The 19653-nt window shown below is 35.9% G+C and overlaps 3 protein-coding genes and 1 non-coding gene across 4 annotated transcripts in view; 2 read left to right on the top strand and 2 right to left on the bottom strand.

Moving 5' to 3' along the window:
- Positions 1 to 19653, bottom strand: part of LOC140934582 (uncharacterized) — a 466993-nt gene that overhangs the window by 223716 nt on the left and 223624 nt on the right. The gene's annotated exons all lie outside the window — the stretch shown is intronic.
- LOC140933406 (endoplasmic reticulum-Golgi intermediate compartment protein 1-like) lies at positions 1275 to 14030 on the top strand. Its single transcript, XM_073382957.1, has 14 exons — positions 1275 to 1435; positions 2911 to 2972; positions 5896 to 5968; positions 6348 to 6436; positions 6947 to 6980; positions 7207 to 7259; positions 8176 to 8213; positions 9223 to 9267; positions 9549 to 9608; positions 10856 to 10913; positions 11502 to 11602; positions 12503 to 12542; positions 13003 to 13085; positions 13285 to 14030. The coding sequence occupies exons 1-14, from the start codon at positions 1416 to 1418 to the stop codon at positions 13390 to 13392; spliced, it is 864 nt and encodes a 287-aa protein (XP_073239058.1). The 5' UTR covers positions 1275 to 1415; the 3' UTR covers positions 13393 to 14030.
- Positions 17598 to 17669, bottom strand: Trnat-ggu (transfer RNA threonine (anticodon GGU)). Its single transcript has one exon. It is a non-coding gene; the product is annotated as a tRNA-Thr (tRNA).
- LOC140933407 (uncharacterized) overlaps positions 19419 to 19653 on the top strand; it is a 3076-nt gene continuing 2841 nt past the window's right edge. Inside the window, exon 1 of the mRNA XM_073382959.1 lies at positions 19419 to 19491. The gene's annotated coding sequence lies outside the window, so the exon portion shown is untranslated. The remainder of the gene's footprint in view (positions 19492 to 19653) is intronic.

The following is a 19653-nucleotide window of genomic DNA, read 5'->3' as shown; positions in this document are numbered from 1 at the left end:
TCCAGCCAAGAGAACTGCAATTTTTCAACCTCTTTAGAAATCCCCTCACAAAGTACTAGTTTGCTTTTACTCCCTGCTAAATTCACACCAAACTGAAACAGACGACTTCATAAAACCGAGCAAAAAATGTCAAATGCGCGGATAGCAAATCGTGCTGTAATTCTAGTCTCTCAAAGTACCGTAGGTAAAAACTAATCATGTACGTAAAGAGGCTCTTGACCTCATGATAAGGTCAGTTTCTTCATTTTCCTGTTTCACTATCTTAAACGTTCCTGTCCACCTATGATCCTCTAAACGTTTCCTCTGAGGCTTTCCGCGGTGGTTTTTATGCGTCAAGAGCATTTTGTTGTTTTTAAGTGGCTAGAATCACTGAGGAAGATGCATCCTCTAAATCATTGTCAATTTACTATTTTAAGGGCCAAGTAAAAAAAACAAAAAAAACAAACAACAACAACAACAGCAAAAAAACAAAACAAATGTTCCCCGTTTCAGCCCGTTTTATTTTTGGGGCACGCCTCTCTTTTTTATGACCTGTTATCAAAAAAGTCGAAACGAACAAAAAAGAAAAAAATAGGGGTCACTTTCAACACCAACTATTCTACAATCCTGTCTAACAGCGATACTTTTCATGAGTCCTATATATTGACATTTTTTTATGTAAACAGCAGATAGATGATTATTCTCTCTTGAGCCTGCCTATTGGGATGTATCGTATGCGGCATCACATTGTATGAGGAGCTCATGGGCTCCTGGTTGTATACATGTTTTAAAAAACGTATCAAAGTATATGTAAAAAAACCGAAGAACTCCAGGTTATCCCTGGGAAAGGGTAATAATTTGTAACCAAAGAATTCAATTGGCAAGAGTAAAAAAGTCGGAAGAAACAACAACAAAAAAAGGGCCCACCCACTCTCTTTTTTTTGTAGAAATCCGGACGAGAAACATTTGTTTTGTTTTTACTTGTCCTTAGGTTTAGAGATTTATGTGAGCGCGCAATTTTTCACCGGGAAATAAACATACGCACTGGCTGTATAATGAACGAGGGGGAGCGTGGATCATGTTCTTCTTACTTAAGAAGTCCCTACTTTCCATGGATTGAATATTCAAAGTTTTGATTACGTGTATGCTTTGTTGCTAAGAAAAACTTCCCGACTGATAAAAACGACTGGCCGAGTTAGATCTGGGACTGAAATATGATCAGTGGTATCCAGTCTTTCGCTGACACACCGCCGACGGCTATTTATGATGTTCGACCAATGAGATTTCACCGCGTAGAAAAACCTAAATGGCGGCAAAACAGTGAGAATTTCCTGTCTGACAGTTGTTTACGTGTGTATAAATTTTGCCCGGGTTCCGTCAATTTGTGAGGACACACTCGGCTCACGCCGATAAATTATAAAGGACGCCGAGGAAATATGCAGTTCGACGTTCGAAGGTGAGGTTTTGCATAGCACCCTTGTATAGATACAGCAATTCGGATGTTTGGCATACAAAAAGGTTTTGTCCAAATTTCTCACCAAAATAAACCGAGCCACGTGTCAAAACACACCGGTTTGTCGCTTGAACGCGCTTGATTCCTTACCACTTTTCAAGTTTTTGGTAAGCAAGTGTTCAAATGCCATGCTTGCAACACGTGGGTTTGGTGTTAAAATTTAACCACTACTCAAGTAGTCAGTTTGCAACTAAAATTAAGCTGCTAGGCTGTTTTGGTAAGCTTAACTGATGAGCTTTTTTCAGCTGCTACATTGTACATACAATTCAAGGATTGGCGCTTTTATGAGGGATAAATTAAATTTCTTATTATAGTTAAATATTACTGTATATAATGCACTGGTGTTTTGCATCTGGCTGGTAATTTGATAATAAATAGCTATGTATTTTATAGCCTCACGAAATAAACTCTAAAAATAAATAGTGCATGTAGCGCCGTCTGACATTTTTGGGAAATAGTACAAGTTTAATTGCTATTAATATTTCATCAATTCTTTAATTGCCGAACTAGTGATATTTAAAATACAGTCAACTCTCGCCTACCAGACACCCTGATAATACGAACAGCAGCTAAATTCCAGGCAAAAATAAACTGCAGACATTTGTCTGATATAGACTCTCACTATTATGGAATCTCGCTAATGAGGCACTAAGGGGGTAATTACAGTGTGCATGAGACCGGGACGAACTCAGGCCTGTGGGAATTTGTAATTTTTGCAGTCGTTTACATGATGTCCTAACTGGTTCACAATTTACGCCAATTAAGACAGTGAGTAGAGAACTGTAGATTTTACTGCTCCCAGAAAATTGTAAACTTTATGTAATGCTCATCTGGTGGCATGTTAAATGCACATCATCTCAAAATGGTGCAATCCCTCACATTAACTGAAACATATATTCAATTAAAGCTACTTCCAAGTCTTGTTTACAGTTATTCATAGCAGTGTTCTTATTTTGCTAAAAAAAAACAAAAATGATAGAGCCATACGAAGAAACATGCTATGTTATGGACCCAGACTGAGATTCATTTCCGTTTTACATGAGAACGGTATAGTCCCAGACTGGTACGAAAATAACTCGTGTAGGGTGAGTGACCGACACGAAGTCAGACCGCTCTGAGTTCATTTTTAGGCTGGTCCCATGTAAATGCATGAAAAGAAGTGTATGGAGAGTGATGCCGACTCATATCGGTCCGAGTTCGTCCCGGTCTCATGTAATCACCCCCTAACTCAAGATCCCTACAGTGTCCGTTGTAAAGGGAATTGACTGTATTGGGCTACCTATGACTCCTATTTACTTTATCTTCATCTTGTAGAATGAAAAGAAGCATTTGTAAAACAAAATTAGCCATCTTTCTCTTTCTCTTTTGTTAAAAGTTGAGTGTTGTTGTGGTCATGTAAGGGTTTTCCTTTTTCTTAGATTTGATGTTTACAGAAAAGTGCCAAAGGACTTAACAGAACCCACTTTAACAGGAGCAGTTAGTAAGTGGTGTATCGTCTTAGATGCAAAGAAAATAGTGTGTCTTACATGTAGCAAGTTTTAAGATAATTTTTCAAAGCATCACAAGAAATTTAAGGTGATCAAAAAGGAGAGAAAGTTTTAAGTTTTAAAGTGTCATCAGCTACAGCCAGGAGCAGCAGAGTGCTTACGTTTGTCTGAATCTTACCTTGAAGTTCCTAGAAAGAAGGAAAAATTAAGTTTAAGGTAGTTCCCTTGTTTTGTACTGTGCATCACCTAGTGCGCATACTATTGTGACTTCAAAGGTGGCAGTGATTTTCACTGGTTGCCTAAAAAGAGGTCATTATGGTTCCTTTTGTAGTCCTAATGCTTTTAATGACGATTTTTATAATTCTACCTGCTAAAAAGGTGTTTGTCTTGAAACTCGCCCCAGTCCCCTTGTGCAAAATGATCATTTGAAACCGAAATTGTCCCTTTGTTGTCGTTTTGCGAGGAAACAAGAACTGTGACCCCCCTTTTTTATTTGTGTTTCACACTTGCTATGGCTACACAAAACAATATATTAAGGCGAAAAAAACCTGGATAGAAGAAGTTGTATTTTTTAAGAATGACTTGCATTTTCATATTTAGAGCCTCAGAGAACTAGCAGATAATGTTAAAACTTTCCATTTCCTTTCACAACATCAGGTACTCTGAAGTAATTTAATTTAAAACATACATGTATATATGTAGCCCAGACAAACAAGGAGGCTTAAGGTTTTAGTACGATTCGTAGTAGTTTTTGCTTTACAATGAGAACTTTTGACGGTTGTTTAAGTTTCGAACATTTCGCCCACAACTGGGAAAAAACACTACAACAACAGCAACATTTTATTTCATTTTTAAAATACCAATAATTATTTCATACATTGACAACCCGCAGTTAGCATAGCTAATCGAGGTAGGTCGTCGGAAATAAGAACAAAAATTAACATTCGCTTCTAGTAATATGACTGAAACCGAGGAAAAATTAATTATAGAGACTTTGTAATATAACCGATTTGTTTGATGCGGAGAGTCTTTCTAGTGTTTTGTCAAAGTGATCTTTTTGAAAGCATTGTCAGTGGTGAATTATGCTGCCTATAGATAATTCTGCAGATTATATTGAGGGGCCCAGAAAATTGAATCTTAATCCATAAGGTCTGGAAAGCTTTTTCGGAGGTTCTTTCTCTCACCGTATAATTTAGAGAATCTGTAGCATGCATGTTAACACCTCCAGCAGCAAGAAGTGTCGGAACGTATTCAAATGAGTAACCTGGTATAGAAGGATTAAAATCTAACCCCTTTTCTTCTGTAATTTTTGTTTCAGAAATACCAATAACACTGAAACCATATTTCAATTCATCCAGCAAATGTATTTGCAGATTTTCTAGGTTGCTTCTTAAACTCCTAACATTGTTGTGAAACACAGAAAAGTTAGATTTGTTTGGCGAAGATAGTTGTTTGTTCAAAATACTGAAGCTACACGGAGTGTAATAATGGCTTTGGATGCATTGATTAAAGAGATTGGAGTCAGGATTTATGGCTGCTTGGACATTTAAAGTAAACAAATCTAAATCATGAATACTTGAAAGCTTCTCAAGATATTTTTTCGTAGGTAACGCATCAGATAACAAGTTATTGAATTGTCCATGACAATTTAGGATATTTAATTACACCATGATATGGCAACTCTTTAAAGATAGATTTTACAGTTTTATGAGTCATTCAGACTTTACCTGAAAATATTGACTGTTAATAGTAGTGTAGCACTGTAAGTTCATTGGGATTCTTGATGGCAGAGTGGCACCAACATGTTAATATCCGTTACCTTGATCGCTCTGGATTGTACATTCTTCTTAAGGTAGACTGATGAATTCTTTGTCCAGCAGTATTGGTACTGATTCCTGGTTTTGAACTTTTTGGCTTCATAGAAAATTTCCTAACAGAATTACAAGCACACAGGGCAAAAACAAGCACGGCGACCTCATCTTTTTATTGCAATTTTTGAATGTCTATATAAGGCTGACATTTGTGCCAAGTGTTTGAAAAAAATCTGGATGGTACATTATTTTAAAGTGAATTATGTTAATCACCTTAGTATGGATTGTAAAGGGTTTCAAGGAGGACTGACTCTTTTTATGGTCAGGGCTGTTAGTAAGATGTGTTAAGTGCTTCAAAGTAATGATGTAATTATGGTGTACTAAGGTATTGTGGCTGGTCCCACACACATAACTTTTACAGTCTCTTGGAAAGAGAGACAGTGTACTTTACAGATTACTAAATTTGGCAACAGTCAGTAGTCTGCCAAAAGTTGACAACTCTTTCATCTGGGATTGTCAGAACCATTAGCTGACAAATGTCCAGTCTGCCAACAACTTTTTTAGGGATAACTGTCTGATAAAGATAATAATTTTTTGTTTCATTCCCCCACTGACACACTGCACTGGTCACAGTTTTGTTTGATACTATAGTAATAATAATTATTATATATATTATACACACATGAACTTGTACAGTGTACACTATTCTGAGTCACTTGACTGTTGCATTACTCCTGAAAGGGCTTACTGTTAGACTTTATACGTGCAACGAAAAATTAATGTCACGCATTCGGCGCAATCTGAATTTTCTGGGCGAAATGGCTTTTTTGGGGGAATTTTCTGTTTAGAATATCCGAGTAGACACAGCGAGAAAGTAAATTGTCATTTCCTAAACTAGAGATTGTCATTTCGCAAACTGCAGATTCTCATTTCGCAAACTACAGATTTTCATTTCCCAAACTACAGATTTTCATTTCGTTTCATTCCGTTTCGTTTCGTTTCATTTCGTTTCGTTTCGCTCCATTTCGTTTCGCAAACTACAGTAAACCTCCTGAAAGAGCCTCACACTCATGCACAATTTATGTCTTTGTTTGTATCTCGGCAGTCTCCATTTGCAGTGCCCTCTTTATAGTGTTCTTATTGCTGTCAGAGTTCTACAGCTTTATAAGCACAGAACTGTAAGTAATGTACTTTATGTTTCTTAGTGCTATGTGGTGGATTGGGTTTCACAAACGTCCCAATTGGGCATAGTTTGAAGCTTGGAACTGCAATACCTAAGTGATACAATAATGTAATGTCCAGGTGCTATTATATTTTAACTATTTTAATTCATTAAAATCTCTTTGGTCAAGGCAATATTATCTCGCTGGAAATTAGCAAAGAAACCTTCATGATTGTACATTTAAACATAGAAATGGTTACATACTGTACTCATACATCTGTACATGTACGTGTATTTATGGGTACATAAACTAATAAGAATTATTTTTATGAATTTCCTTTAGTTGGGTACAGAAAGAGTCTACAGGCTTGTTCTTCTTTTATTGTCACTTTTAGTGTTAGTGAGCTGTTTGTGGATAATCCAACTGAAAATGACAGATTAGATGTGAAACTTAATATAACATTGCCAAGAATGAAGTGTGAACGTAAGTGCACTGTAGAAAAATATTTCCTGGATTCAGTAATTCCATGCCCTTATTGAACATAGTATGTACATGTAATAACATTAAAGAGCATACTCAAAAAAACACTTGCAAGTGAAGGTGGAGTGACAGTCTTGGTGTCAATCCAAAATGCCCACTCATATAGGGCGAAGTCTTAGGGGCCATTTACATGTGTGTGGTCAAAACTGGTGAGCACACCAATTTGTGGTTGGAAAAATCATGATTTCAGCCTAATATTTTGCAGCCACATCCTTGCAAATTTGATGTAGACCAAATTAAGGGGAACCTTTCAGTGATTTGCTCATGAAAATACCAATTTAATTTTTTTACAAGCAAGGTCCGTAATGCTTATGCTCCTACTTTCTGTCCAGCCAAGGCACACATCTTCTTGGAAAACAATAAAACCAATGTACATTTACTTAAACATAAATGAGTCTCTACCGCTTTAAAAAAATAGTCCATTTGACAGGATATTCTTGTGTCATTTTACAGATCTTGGTCTGGATATCCAGGATGAAATGGGAAGGTAATTGAGTCTATTTGGTCTAGTGCAAAAACCACGTCCTTTTGTCGTAATTTTTTTGCATAAATGTAACTTTTGATCTGTGCAGAAAAATGCACATGAACCTTTAATTGTCATTGTCATTTAATTAAAGATACATGTAAGCAATAGGGAGCAGTTTTCTGTCTTTTGTCATAGCTTTATACAAGTTATTATTTTGGTCCTAATGAAAGTTTGTTTCTTCCACTAGGCATGAAGTGGGTTTTCAGGAAAACACACACAGAGAAGAAATAAACCATGGAGGTTTTAAAAACATTATTTTTGCTATTTTTTGTGACCGTTTAAAATGCTTGTGTGAACTGGTACAAGTACAAGGCTGCAAATAATTTTTTTTAATAAGCAGGTCATTTGTCAGGTCAGAGACCAGACCTGACCTGACAAGGAAACAGTCTGGTCAGACAAAAAATGCCAAGTGAAAGACCAAAATTAGTATAGGTAATAGCATGATCAGTAGTGATATTTGGCATAAATACCACGAGTGATATTTCAAAATTGTTATAAGTAATTTCACGAGCCGTTAGGCGAGTGAAATTTGAGACAATTTTGAAATATCACGAGTGGTATTTATGTTAAATATCACGTTCAAATCATGCTATTATTTGTTTATACTACTACCTGCAAAAGGTTGTAATTTTCACATGTAGGTATTTCAAATTAAGCTGAAATACCACTGGTCTAAGCCAATTAAATTGCAGAAATTTCTCATGTAGTAGTATAAAGAATATAACAAAACAACCTATTTCACTGCTTTAATTGCACAATATTAATCACAGACAGGAGTAACAGTTGTATCAGTTCACTTGATCAGTCTTCTCTGACTTTGCACTTGAAAACAAAAATTATACAAAAATTTAATTCTGATTTACTTTTGGATAGCAGATTATTATTTTTTGATTGTCAATGTGAGTGTTAGCTAAATAACGGAACAATGTTTTGCCACAAGTGTCTTTAAAGTATGATAATTAAAAGTTTAATTTGGATCAGAAGTGCCCGGTCAGAGTGACAGACCAGACTAATATTTCGCCAGTCAAAACGTCAAATTTACCGGACAATTGTCTGATGACCGACTGTTATTTGCAGCCTTGAAGTATGTGGTCATTTTTGTTGTTTATGGGGTACAGTGTATTATTAACATGGTCTTGTTTTGCTCTGATTGCAGAGGGATGTAGGTTCTCTGGCTTGTTTAACATAAACAAAGTATGCAAACCTTATACTTTCTTATGAGTCAATTTGGTTTAAATATTGAGCATTGTATAGAGGATTGTAACTACCCTGTAAAATCTACTGAATTCATTTCCTTGTATTAATGTGCTAACAGTACACATTTCAGTCAGTGGGCTTTTTCATCCCTTTGGGAAGTTACACATACTCATGTTTGTTAATTTTAGGTTGTTCTTTAAACATTGCCGAAAAATATTTTGTTTTTACAGTTGACATTTTCAATACCAGACAGCCAATTTACAAACCATACAAAGTCACTCTTTTGAGGTCCCCCTCCCTCCTGGTTGGGGGTTGACATCAGTATGTGTTGGTTCCTTACTGGAGATACCTGATATGCTTCCTCATCCGTGTTCTTACTTAATATTTATTACAGATTCACTCCACTGCATAACAAGCAAATAATGAAATGAAATAAGCTAACACTACTTTAACAAACAAACAAACGAACAAAAAAAAAAACAAAAAAAAAAAGTTGTGGAGAAGGAGACAACCAAAAGCACCAATGCGCCATACTAGGGATGTCCCCACTAATTAACATACAAGAAAAATATATACAAATAGAAATATAAATGTTCTAGTTATCCTTAATAAACCTTAACACATTTCATATAAAAGTTGCAATACTGTTTGATTCTCTAATATGATTGGGTAAACCATTCCATTCATCTACAACACATATATGTTGGAAAATAGATAGTGGACCAAAATGAAAAGTGTACAATTAACATGTACATGGATGTAGCTTTTACATGTACCTACATGAAACCTCAATCAGCGAGACTCGATACTTGATTCTCGAGACTTGAGACTTCATCCTCGAAAGTTTCGAGAATCGTAAATCGAGTCTCGAGTCTAGAGGATTGAGACGGGAGAGACTGTCAACTTACTTTTGAGCAGTACTGTAGGATGGCTGAACAGGAGTCTGGAGTGCAGTTTTTATTTGTTATTATGGTACTTGCATGTATGTAATTTTTTTCTTCTGTAGGTACCTGGAAATTTTCATGTTTCTACTCATGGTGCAGGCCAACAGGTGCAGTATTCATTAATAAGAATTAATTTTAATTCTTGCGATACTAAGTGAGAATAAGCTATAATTATGGTTTTGATGTGAAATGAGGCAAGTGGCTTGCATGAAAATGAGGCAAATCAAAAACGTAACTATACACATGTAGGAAGCAGTCCCTCAAAAAGATTTTTCTCTCGGATGACACTTGAGATTTCTTGGACGTCATTCAACTGTTTCCGTGGTTTTTTCATTTGTTTCATCTGTTTGGTACAGTGTAGAAATACTTTTCTGATATTTATCCACAGCCAGATAACCCAGACATGGCACATATAATTAACTCTATCAACTTTGGAACAGAAATTAAGGTACTGTAAGTTGTAAATCATATTGCGCTTGTTTTTTGATCCAAGATCATCATGATTTCAGCTGTGTTTGGAGGAGTCACTCTGCTCAGCTCACTGATCGGAAAAAAGATTAGAAAGAGATTGATAGATAGCTTTAATTCTTATCATATGGCAGCCCTCCAAGGCTGAATTGCATGAATTTACAAATACAATTGATACAAAACTTAAAATATGGAAATGTACTAATTAAAAAAAAAAAATAAAAAAAAAACCTACAAAATTATACTTTAGAATTCTAATTTATAAAAATTATACTTTAGATGAATTACACTTTATACAAAAACCGCTAACGCCTGCACATAGATGGCAAAAATGTGCTACAAAAACGCTTGGTACGCATGACAGGATTTGCAAAGTGGCGTTGTCTTCTGAACTTATAATGACAATAGTTCTTGGGAGGGAGAAAATGATGCAACTTATCATCTGGATTAGATACAATAGAATCAAACAGTTTTTCACATTGATCTATGCGTCTGTCCTCTAAAGATGCCATGTTGAACATTGACAGGCTGTTATCGTAAGAAAGGCCTGGCGAAATAATTGATAGTGCACGTTTTTGAATGCGTTCAATATCCTTACTTAAGTAGTCAGGCAGTGCGTGATGGTACAGGGGGGCACAATATTCTAGAACTGGCCTTATACAAGTAAGATAGAAACAAATGATATCGTGTACTGGAACATTTGCATGCTTAAGTAATATAAGAAAGTATATTCTCTTGTTGGCCTTTTGGATTACATCTAAGACGTGACAATTCCATTGGAGCGTGTTGGTTATGGTAACTCCTAGCAATTTAACACTATCTACTCGTTCGAGTTCAAGAGAGTTCACAGTAACTGCGTCAAAATGATGTTCTTAAAGTCAATAACGAGTTCCTTGTTGGCTTGTATGTTTTATTTTTCCAGTAAAGGTCTCAGGGGAATTGTGCATGTGAATAAGACGAACTTTTAGGGAAACAGTTCTCTAGAGTAGTATCACATGACCTACATTGGAAGAACTTGGCACTGGCACACTAAAGCACCCTAATGACCAGGTCTTTACCTCCCCCCGGTATTCAGATTTTCTTCTTATGAATTTTCCTAGAAAACATATGTAACTCCTGGGAAGGATGATCATTTTTTACCTGGCCAAAACAGTTTCAGTTTCATTCTCTTTTGTGTTTCTATGTTTAGCTGCATGGAAATTAAGATGTTTATTTTTAACTTTATAGGAGAAAATACCGGGTGCATTTGTGGCATTAAAAGGGCAGAACAGAGAGCACGTAAATAGTAAGTAAATAGAAAGTCATAATATTTTAATATAATTACATTAAATCAATGTATCCTTTGGTTGCAGTTGCTATAAATTTTTTCTTTCCAGAGCGTCCTCTTACCTTGTGTTAAGATTTGAATCCACCACTATAAAATACCGTAAAACTCCGAAAATAAGCCCCTCCAAATATAAGCCCCCCAAACCGGTAACGCAAAAAACCCTCCGTTAAATTGCTCCTCCAAATATAAGCCGCCAGGGGCTTGTACTTGGAATTGCCCTCAAATACAAAGTAAAACAAGCAAAAACGGTAAATTTACTTCCAACTATAAGGCTAGCCCAATCGATTTTGAAACGCAAATTTCCGTCCGTAGATAAGCCCCTCAAAAATGGCCTTTGAAAAATATAAGCCCGGGGGCTTAATTTCGGAATTTTACGGTTTAGCAGTACATGTTCAGGGGGACTGGTAAGTTAGCCCATAAGGGCATAGTGGGAACCAGATTCTAATTTTTCTCATAATATTAGAGTTGAATCTCAATAATAACACAAACTGGATTCATGTAACATCCATGTGCATTTTCAAATAAGGTAAATATTTTCTGTTTTAGGTTTGTCCTCACATGATTATGTATTGAAGATTGTTCCTACAATCTATGAGAAGTTGGATGGAAGCAGAACATTCACCTACCAGTATACCTGGGCTTACAAGGTTGGCACGCTAATTAACTGCAAGAACAGATAACAAGTGCTTCTACCATCTGTCTACAATCATGTGTAGTTCCAAAATACATATTTTATGTACACTGTATGTTGAGTCTTTTTCTTCGAGCCAGTTTGCTTTGAGCTATAACAGATGGGAGAAAATAGATGTAAACTGAAATGTAGTGTAAATACTAATGTAAACTTTGTACCACAATGAAAACTACTAGTTTTCCAGTAATTGTGTCATCCATGGAGGATATTACATGGTCGCGCGGAGATACGAAATTTCTCTTCGAGTATTGAAAAATATTTCACGAGTGAGCGCAGCGAACGAGTGAAATATTTTTTCAACACGAGAAGAGAAATTTCGTATCCATAAGCGGCGGTGTAATGTTCTATTTATTATATAAACACCAATGAACTACCAAACCATTTCACTTTAATAGTGTTTTGGTGTGAAAGGCGCGATTTATTGTGAAGCCATAGCAACGGTGATATTTTCACATGTGAAGATAACATGTTATTTTCACATGTGAAGATACCAAGTTTTCGCGCGAAAGCTCACCTGGTATTTCATTGGTGTTTATATGATGAAATAAAGTCATAACTTCCTTCCTAATAATACAGTGTGACCGAAAAAACGGTCATTTCTTGGTAGGATCGCAAAAGTTTCAGAATGCAAAGGATTCCAACTTACATGTAACACGTCGGTAACAAACACCGCACCCCCGTCTCTACCAAACATTTTTTCGCCAGATTGGCCATGATAATTCGTTGTGTTCACTCTATGCACTCAACAATAAACGCGGAAATTACATTTAGGTAACTGAATTAGCCGTTATACTTAAGCCTTAAAGGCCACAGTGTAGATGATCTCCTTACCTGCTCTGTTATTGCCCATCTGTAGGATTACGTTGCTTACGGACATGGAGGACGGATTTTACCGGGTAAAGTATCAATAGTGTGCTTTCAAGATTGCAGTAGCAGGGCTGTCATGAGGTTTTAAGAAGCTGGTCTCCCAGGGAAAGTAGCCGGTTATTTCTCCTTCAAATTCTCCTCTATTTCTTATTTTGTTATGTTTAACTCATTTGCAAACTTACAGTAGCCGGCTGATTTATTACAGTAGCCCGCCACTAATGACAGCCCTGAGTGTACTGAGATGCCCAAAATTGTCACAGTTTGTAACTTGACCCTCACATCAGACATCAGCCAAACAGCCAAAAAGTTTATTTTTATTTTATTGTTCAGATGTGCATGTATTTAGCAGTACTGCAGTATTAGAAATACGTGTATAGCAGAACCTCGCTAGGCTCAGCGGAGGAGGCCTATAAAATATCAGGGATGGGAGGGCGGGACAAAATGCTTTCTTATTCATACTAAAGCATGCCGTATATGTTCTTGTTTTAGCCATTTGGTTTCGGTATGATTTAAGCCCCATAACAGTAAAGTATGTGGAGAGACGCAAGCCTCTTTATCACTTCATAACCACGGTATGGTCTAACAATTGCTTCACTGTCATTCTTACGAAAGATTTGCATCAGTTATTTTAGCAGGCTTATCATAAGAATTAGATTCAGAAGTTGCTCTTGGAGACTTTTTTTCCGGATCATATTTACTGTAAAAATCATCTCTGAATGTTTGCAATCGACCAAGTTACATGTATGTTCCCTGTCTTTTTGCTTCTTTCAGGTGTGCGCAATCGTTGGAGGAACATTTACTGTGGCTGGAATAATCGACTCCATTATATTCACGGCTAGTGAACTATTTAAAAAAGCTCAACTTGGAAAGTTAAGCTAGTCGAGACCATTTATGACGCCCTCGATTGTCTTTTTTCTGAACACAAATCCTTGCTCAGGCAGATCCAACGACTCACTGGTAATATCATTCCTCGTGTTGTGCAATGCATTGTTGCAGTGCATTGAATATAAAGTACTTGAAATGTAGAAGTCATACCCTCGGTTTCAAGTTCGTAGTACAGTTTTTGTACGCTTAGCATCTATATTTAATTGTATTCCAAAGCGTGTCGCCTTTTACACTTTCTGTATATTCCTATTGTAATTCCAGAGTTCAATCAATCGAGAGTACCATAATTGTTTTTTGAGTAAGTTAATGATAGTAAAAACTTTAAAAATTCATCTATCAACAGTTTATCATAGGCTGTTTGCCATGTTTTCTTTTGTAAAAATATTCTTAAGCATTTCTTTATTTCATCATTTTTGCTTGAATCAGAATACTGTTATGGAGTGTTTCGTATGTGATTTTCAATGTTTTTAATTGTTATATTTAGAGAATTTTAAACGACGTAAATTATATTGTACTTGTAGTTGTGATGTCAGATTTTGGATACTGTTGTTGATTATTTCTAGCAAAAGAAAAAGTGCATTTTGGGTGTATAATGGGTTAGGGGTTGAGATGAATAAAACTGATACCAATGTTCCAGTAGTACGTTGTTCTTTTAATTTGTTTGGCAGAAAATCAAAAAAATGAAACGAGCTGAAATTCATGAAACTTGTATTTCGCAAGATCTCACGCGTCTGTTCACACCAGCAACATTGTAACGATGTGCAACGTGAGAAAGTGAAGAAACCATATATACATATGACAACAGAAAAACCCTCATCTTTATATTAAGTTACTAGTGTGAGCCCCCTTACCAAACCATATGTATTTTGAAACTGATTTTAAAGTATTTAAAATGTATTTTCAGTATTTGAACACTATTTTCCTGTATTTTAATACTATTTGACAAAAAAATTTAAATTTTCGCCCCTGTTTGAAATATATCTTGAGTGTAGTTAAATTGTATTTCATGTAAAGGAAAACCTCTCTCATCAATTTGCAATGTATTTTGTTTAATAAATATGATTAAAATAGAGTATTTAAAATGTATTTTGGGCATAGAACCACTAACACTGTTACAAACAGAGTTCAAATAGACTATTTGAAATATGTTTTAAGGGCTTTTATGCTGACTGTAATTAAGATACTTTTAAAATAGGGTACTTTAACTCTGTTTTGAGTTGTATCTAAAATGTATTTTGAGACGCATCCACTCACAAAGTTATAAACATAGTTCAAATAGACTATTTGAAATATGTTTTAAGAGCCTAAATGCTGACCGTATTTTAAATCCTTTTAAATAGGGTACTTTAACACTGTTTTGAGTTGTATCTAAAATGTATTTTGAGACGCATCCACTGACAAAGTTACAAACAGATTTCAAATAGACTATTTGAAATATGTTTTAAAACCTTAAGAACTGACCGCATTTTAAATACTTTAAAATAGGGTACTTAAACACTGTTTTGAGGTCTATTTGAATTGTATTTTGGGCACACAGCACTCTGACTATAAAAACAGATTATCCATAAACTATTTGAAGTCTGCTTAAAGTCATCAAATGCTTACCTTATTGTAAATACTTTAAAGTAGTGTATTTATAACTTATTATTACTAGGGTGCAATACTGTAATGTCTTTTGGGAGACTTATACTCAGACTATAAATAAAAGTAACAATTGCACAAAGTTAATTTTTAAGCCTTCATCGTGTCACGAACTCATAAATGACTCAAAACAAGCTGTCACATATTGTGGACCGGATTCTCCTCCCAACAAAGTTTTAAGCTAAGCGAAAAATTAAATCTAAATTAAATTAAAAAAAAGAGAAGAAAATTAGGAATAGGTTTTAGCTTTGACTGACAACACGTAACTGTGACAGTGTTCCGATAAAAGATCTATCCGTTCCTCACTGTTCATTACCTGCAAGCTCTCTGCGAAAATCTCCGCGTAGATTTTAGCCGTGATTCAATTAATGCAGTTACGGGACTTTCCATAAGTTTTTTAAAAGAAACTTCTTAAAATCGCATTTTAATTTCATATAGAAATTTTTTCACAAACAGCCGAAGCCGCGGGCCGAGAACCGGATGCACGCGGTCAACAGAGGTTTATCTAAAATGAGCCCTTGAAATTACATAATAAATAAATTATCCAAGCTAAGATCTCACCTCATATATATTGCATCAAGAAACAAAGCTCAGATATGAATAAACTCCGACATATGGTTATCTTTCTCTCATAGATTATTCCGCACATGCATGGCATATTATTTCTAAGATGTCACGCGCGACTGAAATCACGACTTCGCGCTGCGGTGATGTGATAAATGCACGTGATAAACAAACCGTCCTTTGTCCTTTGCTCATTTCAAATTATTGTACCGGCGGTTGCTGTGATGGCGGGTGCGCTTGATTTTACTGTTTGTTACGATCTTACAAAAGTATACATTTCAACTCTGCGGAATTGTCTGAACACGTAGATGTTGCATTTATCACGGATCAAAAATGGGTATGACTCCTCAGCGACTGTTATGTACTTTGAAAGGATCTGGTTCAGTTTCTCTCCGAAGCACGCGGTCTTGTGCTGTCTTGTGTGTTAATCCAAGAGTCTTCTGTTATGTGAGTATTTTCATGCTCGTGTAAATTTGATGGTGTTATTCTTATGTTGTTCTTTATCAGCCAATAATTAAACGTTCAGGTGTAGCCTGCAAGCTTCTGATAATAATTGAGTAAAGCCGTGAATATAATAAAAAATGTAAGTTACATGTATGTAGACTATTATTTACCGGTAACGTAACGCAATACTCTTTTGAAGCGGAAGATTGATAGCCTGTGTACAGACCCCCTTCCCCTCCGATTTTTATTGAGGGGAGGGGGTTTGTACATAGGCTAAAGATTGATTTCAGCATTTCTGAAAAATTCCATAAGAATTTCCCGAGAATTCGTAGGGAAATCAACGTAAAGTAATCGGCTAAGAGATAATTCCGGTGAAATGCTAGCGTAGGACTGTGTGGAGAAATTTCGCAGAAGTAAATCTTGCTTTTTCAGAGTAATTTTCGACGGTTTTGTATTCATTTTATTTCATGAATTTAAATGGTATTTTCATCCTGTTTTTGTACTGTTTTTATGCTCTTTCGACCGATTTTTGTACTGTTTTCAGACAACTCTGTTTGTATGCTCTTTCGACCGATTTTTGTACTGTTTTCAGACAACTCTAAGGCTATTTTCTTACAATTTTATACTGTTTTTGCATTTTTGCATCCTATTTTTGATGTATTTTCACAATATACGCGTGCTATTGCTTTTCTTCCTCTGTGGTATTTTAATACTATTTTCAAAGTATTTTTATTGTATTTGCAAATACGATTATTTTACTAAATTTCGAAACCCATTAAAAAGCTATTAAAATATATTTTGAAGCATAACATTTTAATAGCGTTTTAAACAGGTTAAAACACCTTTAAAATCAGTCGAAAAATATATTAAAAATATATTTTTGGACCTATTTTAAACCTGTTTTTTTCAAAATACGTTTAAAATTGCCATTAAAAATAGTTTTAAAATAGTATAGCAAATTAAAATATGTTTCTGAAACTGTTTTTATCCTGTTTTATTTCGATTTATAAGATATTTAAAAACTATTTTAGACCTGTTTTGAGCCTTGCAAAAGCCCTGGAATTTTTTATATATTTTAAACGAATTTAAAAATACATTAAAAATTCTTTTTTAATAGCGTTTTAAACAGGTTAAAACACCTTTAAAAGCAGTCGAAAAATACATTAAAAATACACTTTTCACCCTATTTAAAACCTATTTCACAAAACAGGTTAAAAACAGTTTTCAAAAATAGCTTAAAAATACATTCAAAACAGTGTTGGATTGGTAAGGGCCAGGCCCAACACGCATTTATGACTACCTTATCCTCAGGGGTCTGTCCTTGATGCTGGAAGCGGCACTTGTGGTGTGAAGGGAGCAATGCCACTGAATTCGGAATTAGTAATTGCCCCAATGGACCGCGCTTCGCGTTTTACCTTCCACCTATGCGTTCCCCTTTTTCCGCGTTTAAGTCAAAGAGCACAAGTATATTGACATCTTGAAAATGAAGAAGTGATCGTCGCAGAGAACGCAATTTACGCAATTTCGTAAAGAAGCCTGAAAAAAATTCAGGACTTCAACGGGGTTTGAACCCGTGACCTCGCAATACCGGTGCGATGCTCTACCAACTGAGCCATGAAGCCACTGACGTTGGGAGCAGGTCAATTGTGGGTTCATATGTTCCCGTGAAAGAAATGAGTGTTAATCATATATGAAATAAAACATGTATGAACTGCGAAAATGAAATGAAAATAAAGAAATGATCGTCGCAGTGAACGCAATTTATGCAATTACGTAAAGAAGCCTGAAAAAAATTCAGGACCTCAACGGGCTTTGAACTTGTGACCTCGCAATACCGGTGCGATGCTCTACCAACTTAGCTATGAAGCCACTGACGTTGGGTGAAAGAAATGAGTGTTAATCATATATGAAATAAAACATATATGAACTGCGGAAATGAAATGAAAATAAAGAAATGATCGGTGCGATGCTCTACCAACTGAGCTATGAAGCCACTGACGTTGTCTGTTTTATTTCACATAACATTAACACTCATTTTTTTCACGGGAACATATGAACCCACAATTGACCTGCTCCCAACGTCAGTGGCTTCTTAGCTCAGTTGGTAGAGCATCGCACGGGTATCGCGAGGTCACGGGTTCAAACCCCATTGAAGTCCTGAATTTTTTTCAGGCTTCTTTACGCAATTGCATAAATTGCGTTAACTGCGACGATCATTTCTTCATTTTCATTTCATTTGCGCAGTTCATATATGTTTTATTTCATATATCATTAACACTATATTGACATCTTGTTTGTACTTGTTTTGTATCCAAGCTTCTTGAGAACGTATTTTATTCCATCCCAAGGCCTCCAAGAGCTTTTTAGAGCGAGTCAGGATTTCTGGATCAAGATTTGGCTATAATCATTATGATGGGGCAATTTCGAAGTCAAATAGCGACATATAATTGTAAGGGTGGAGCAGTGTTTGCCTCCTTTAAAATTCCCGTCTTACCCTATTCCAGATATACTTCTCCCTCTTAACCCGCCCAGATGCCCTGGACCTCTTTCAGATACCAACTTTAAATCCCTGGTGACGACCCATTGCAAACTGAGTTCTGTGTCTTTGTTTTAAGTATACTTTTACATATTATCCCGAACATTTGGAAACGTATTATGGAAAACAGAAACAGCGAGACAAAACCACCCGCGAAATAAGTGAAACCGCCGAAACTGACTAATAGAGAGATCAAGATTCATGTTTACACCAAACGGCAAACGTGAATTTGTACCACGTGACCAAGTTTTCCCTTAATTGTCGTTAACTATTTATTACTTCAACTAAAAAATAGGTAGATTCATGACAGTTTGCTAACGCCAAAGCCAAACCGATCATCGAAGAAAGTTAATACGACCGAAAAGAAAGAAACCTATCTAATGAAACAAGCGAAATGAACGAAAACGAGAACGAAAACGTCTAAACAACTAGAAGGAAAAAATCAAGAAGTCTAAGGGATAGGCGATACTATCTACTAACCAATAAAACATGAAGTAATAGCAACTATGTATTAAAATCTCTAGTATCCGCACCTCAATCCGATCACAATTAAAATCGAAAAGGCTTGAGACGGGAGACAACTCATCAGTATCTTTTCTGGGAATGGAAAAAGACTGGCAAATTGCTGCAATGATCATTGGACCGGAAACAAACAAAAAAAACAAAAATCAAAATAAAAGAATTTAATCCAGATTTGTTATAGTCAGCTATTTGAAAATCATGGACCACAGGTCATTTGATTACTAAGTAAGGTTAGCATGTTCATACTTTAGTAACTAAGCATCAGCCACGTAGTAGTAAGTAAACATTTACTACAATTAATGCTTTTGCCTTTCTCGGAAAAAGAACGGATATTCTCAGTGGACAGAAGGGTTTAACTACGAGTGGGGTTCGCTGTACACATACAGGTAAGAAAGTCCCTAACCTTTACTTAATAGAGACGTTGCGACTCATCTTTACTGATTGGGTACCGATAAATTTCTAATATCCGTAGCAATGAATACCGTTAGATCGCTTCTTACTCCGGAGAAACGCGCCATGCTACGCGTAGAGTGATTACGCCAGAACTA

This window comes from Porites lutea, chromosome 4 (genome assembly GCF_958299795.1).
Source record: "Porites lutea chromosome 4, jaPorLute2.1, whole genome shotgun sequence".
Classification (NCBI taxonomy): Eukaryota; Metazoa; Cnidaria; class Anthozoa; order Scleractinia; family Poritidae; genus Porites; species Porites lutea.
This window is presented reverse-complemented; position numbering and strand designations above follow the sequence as displayed.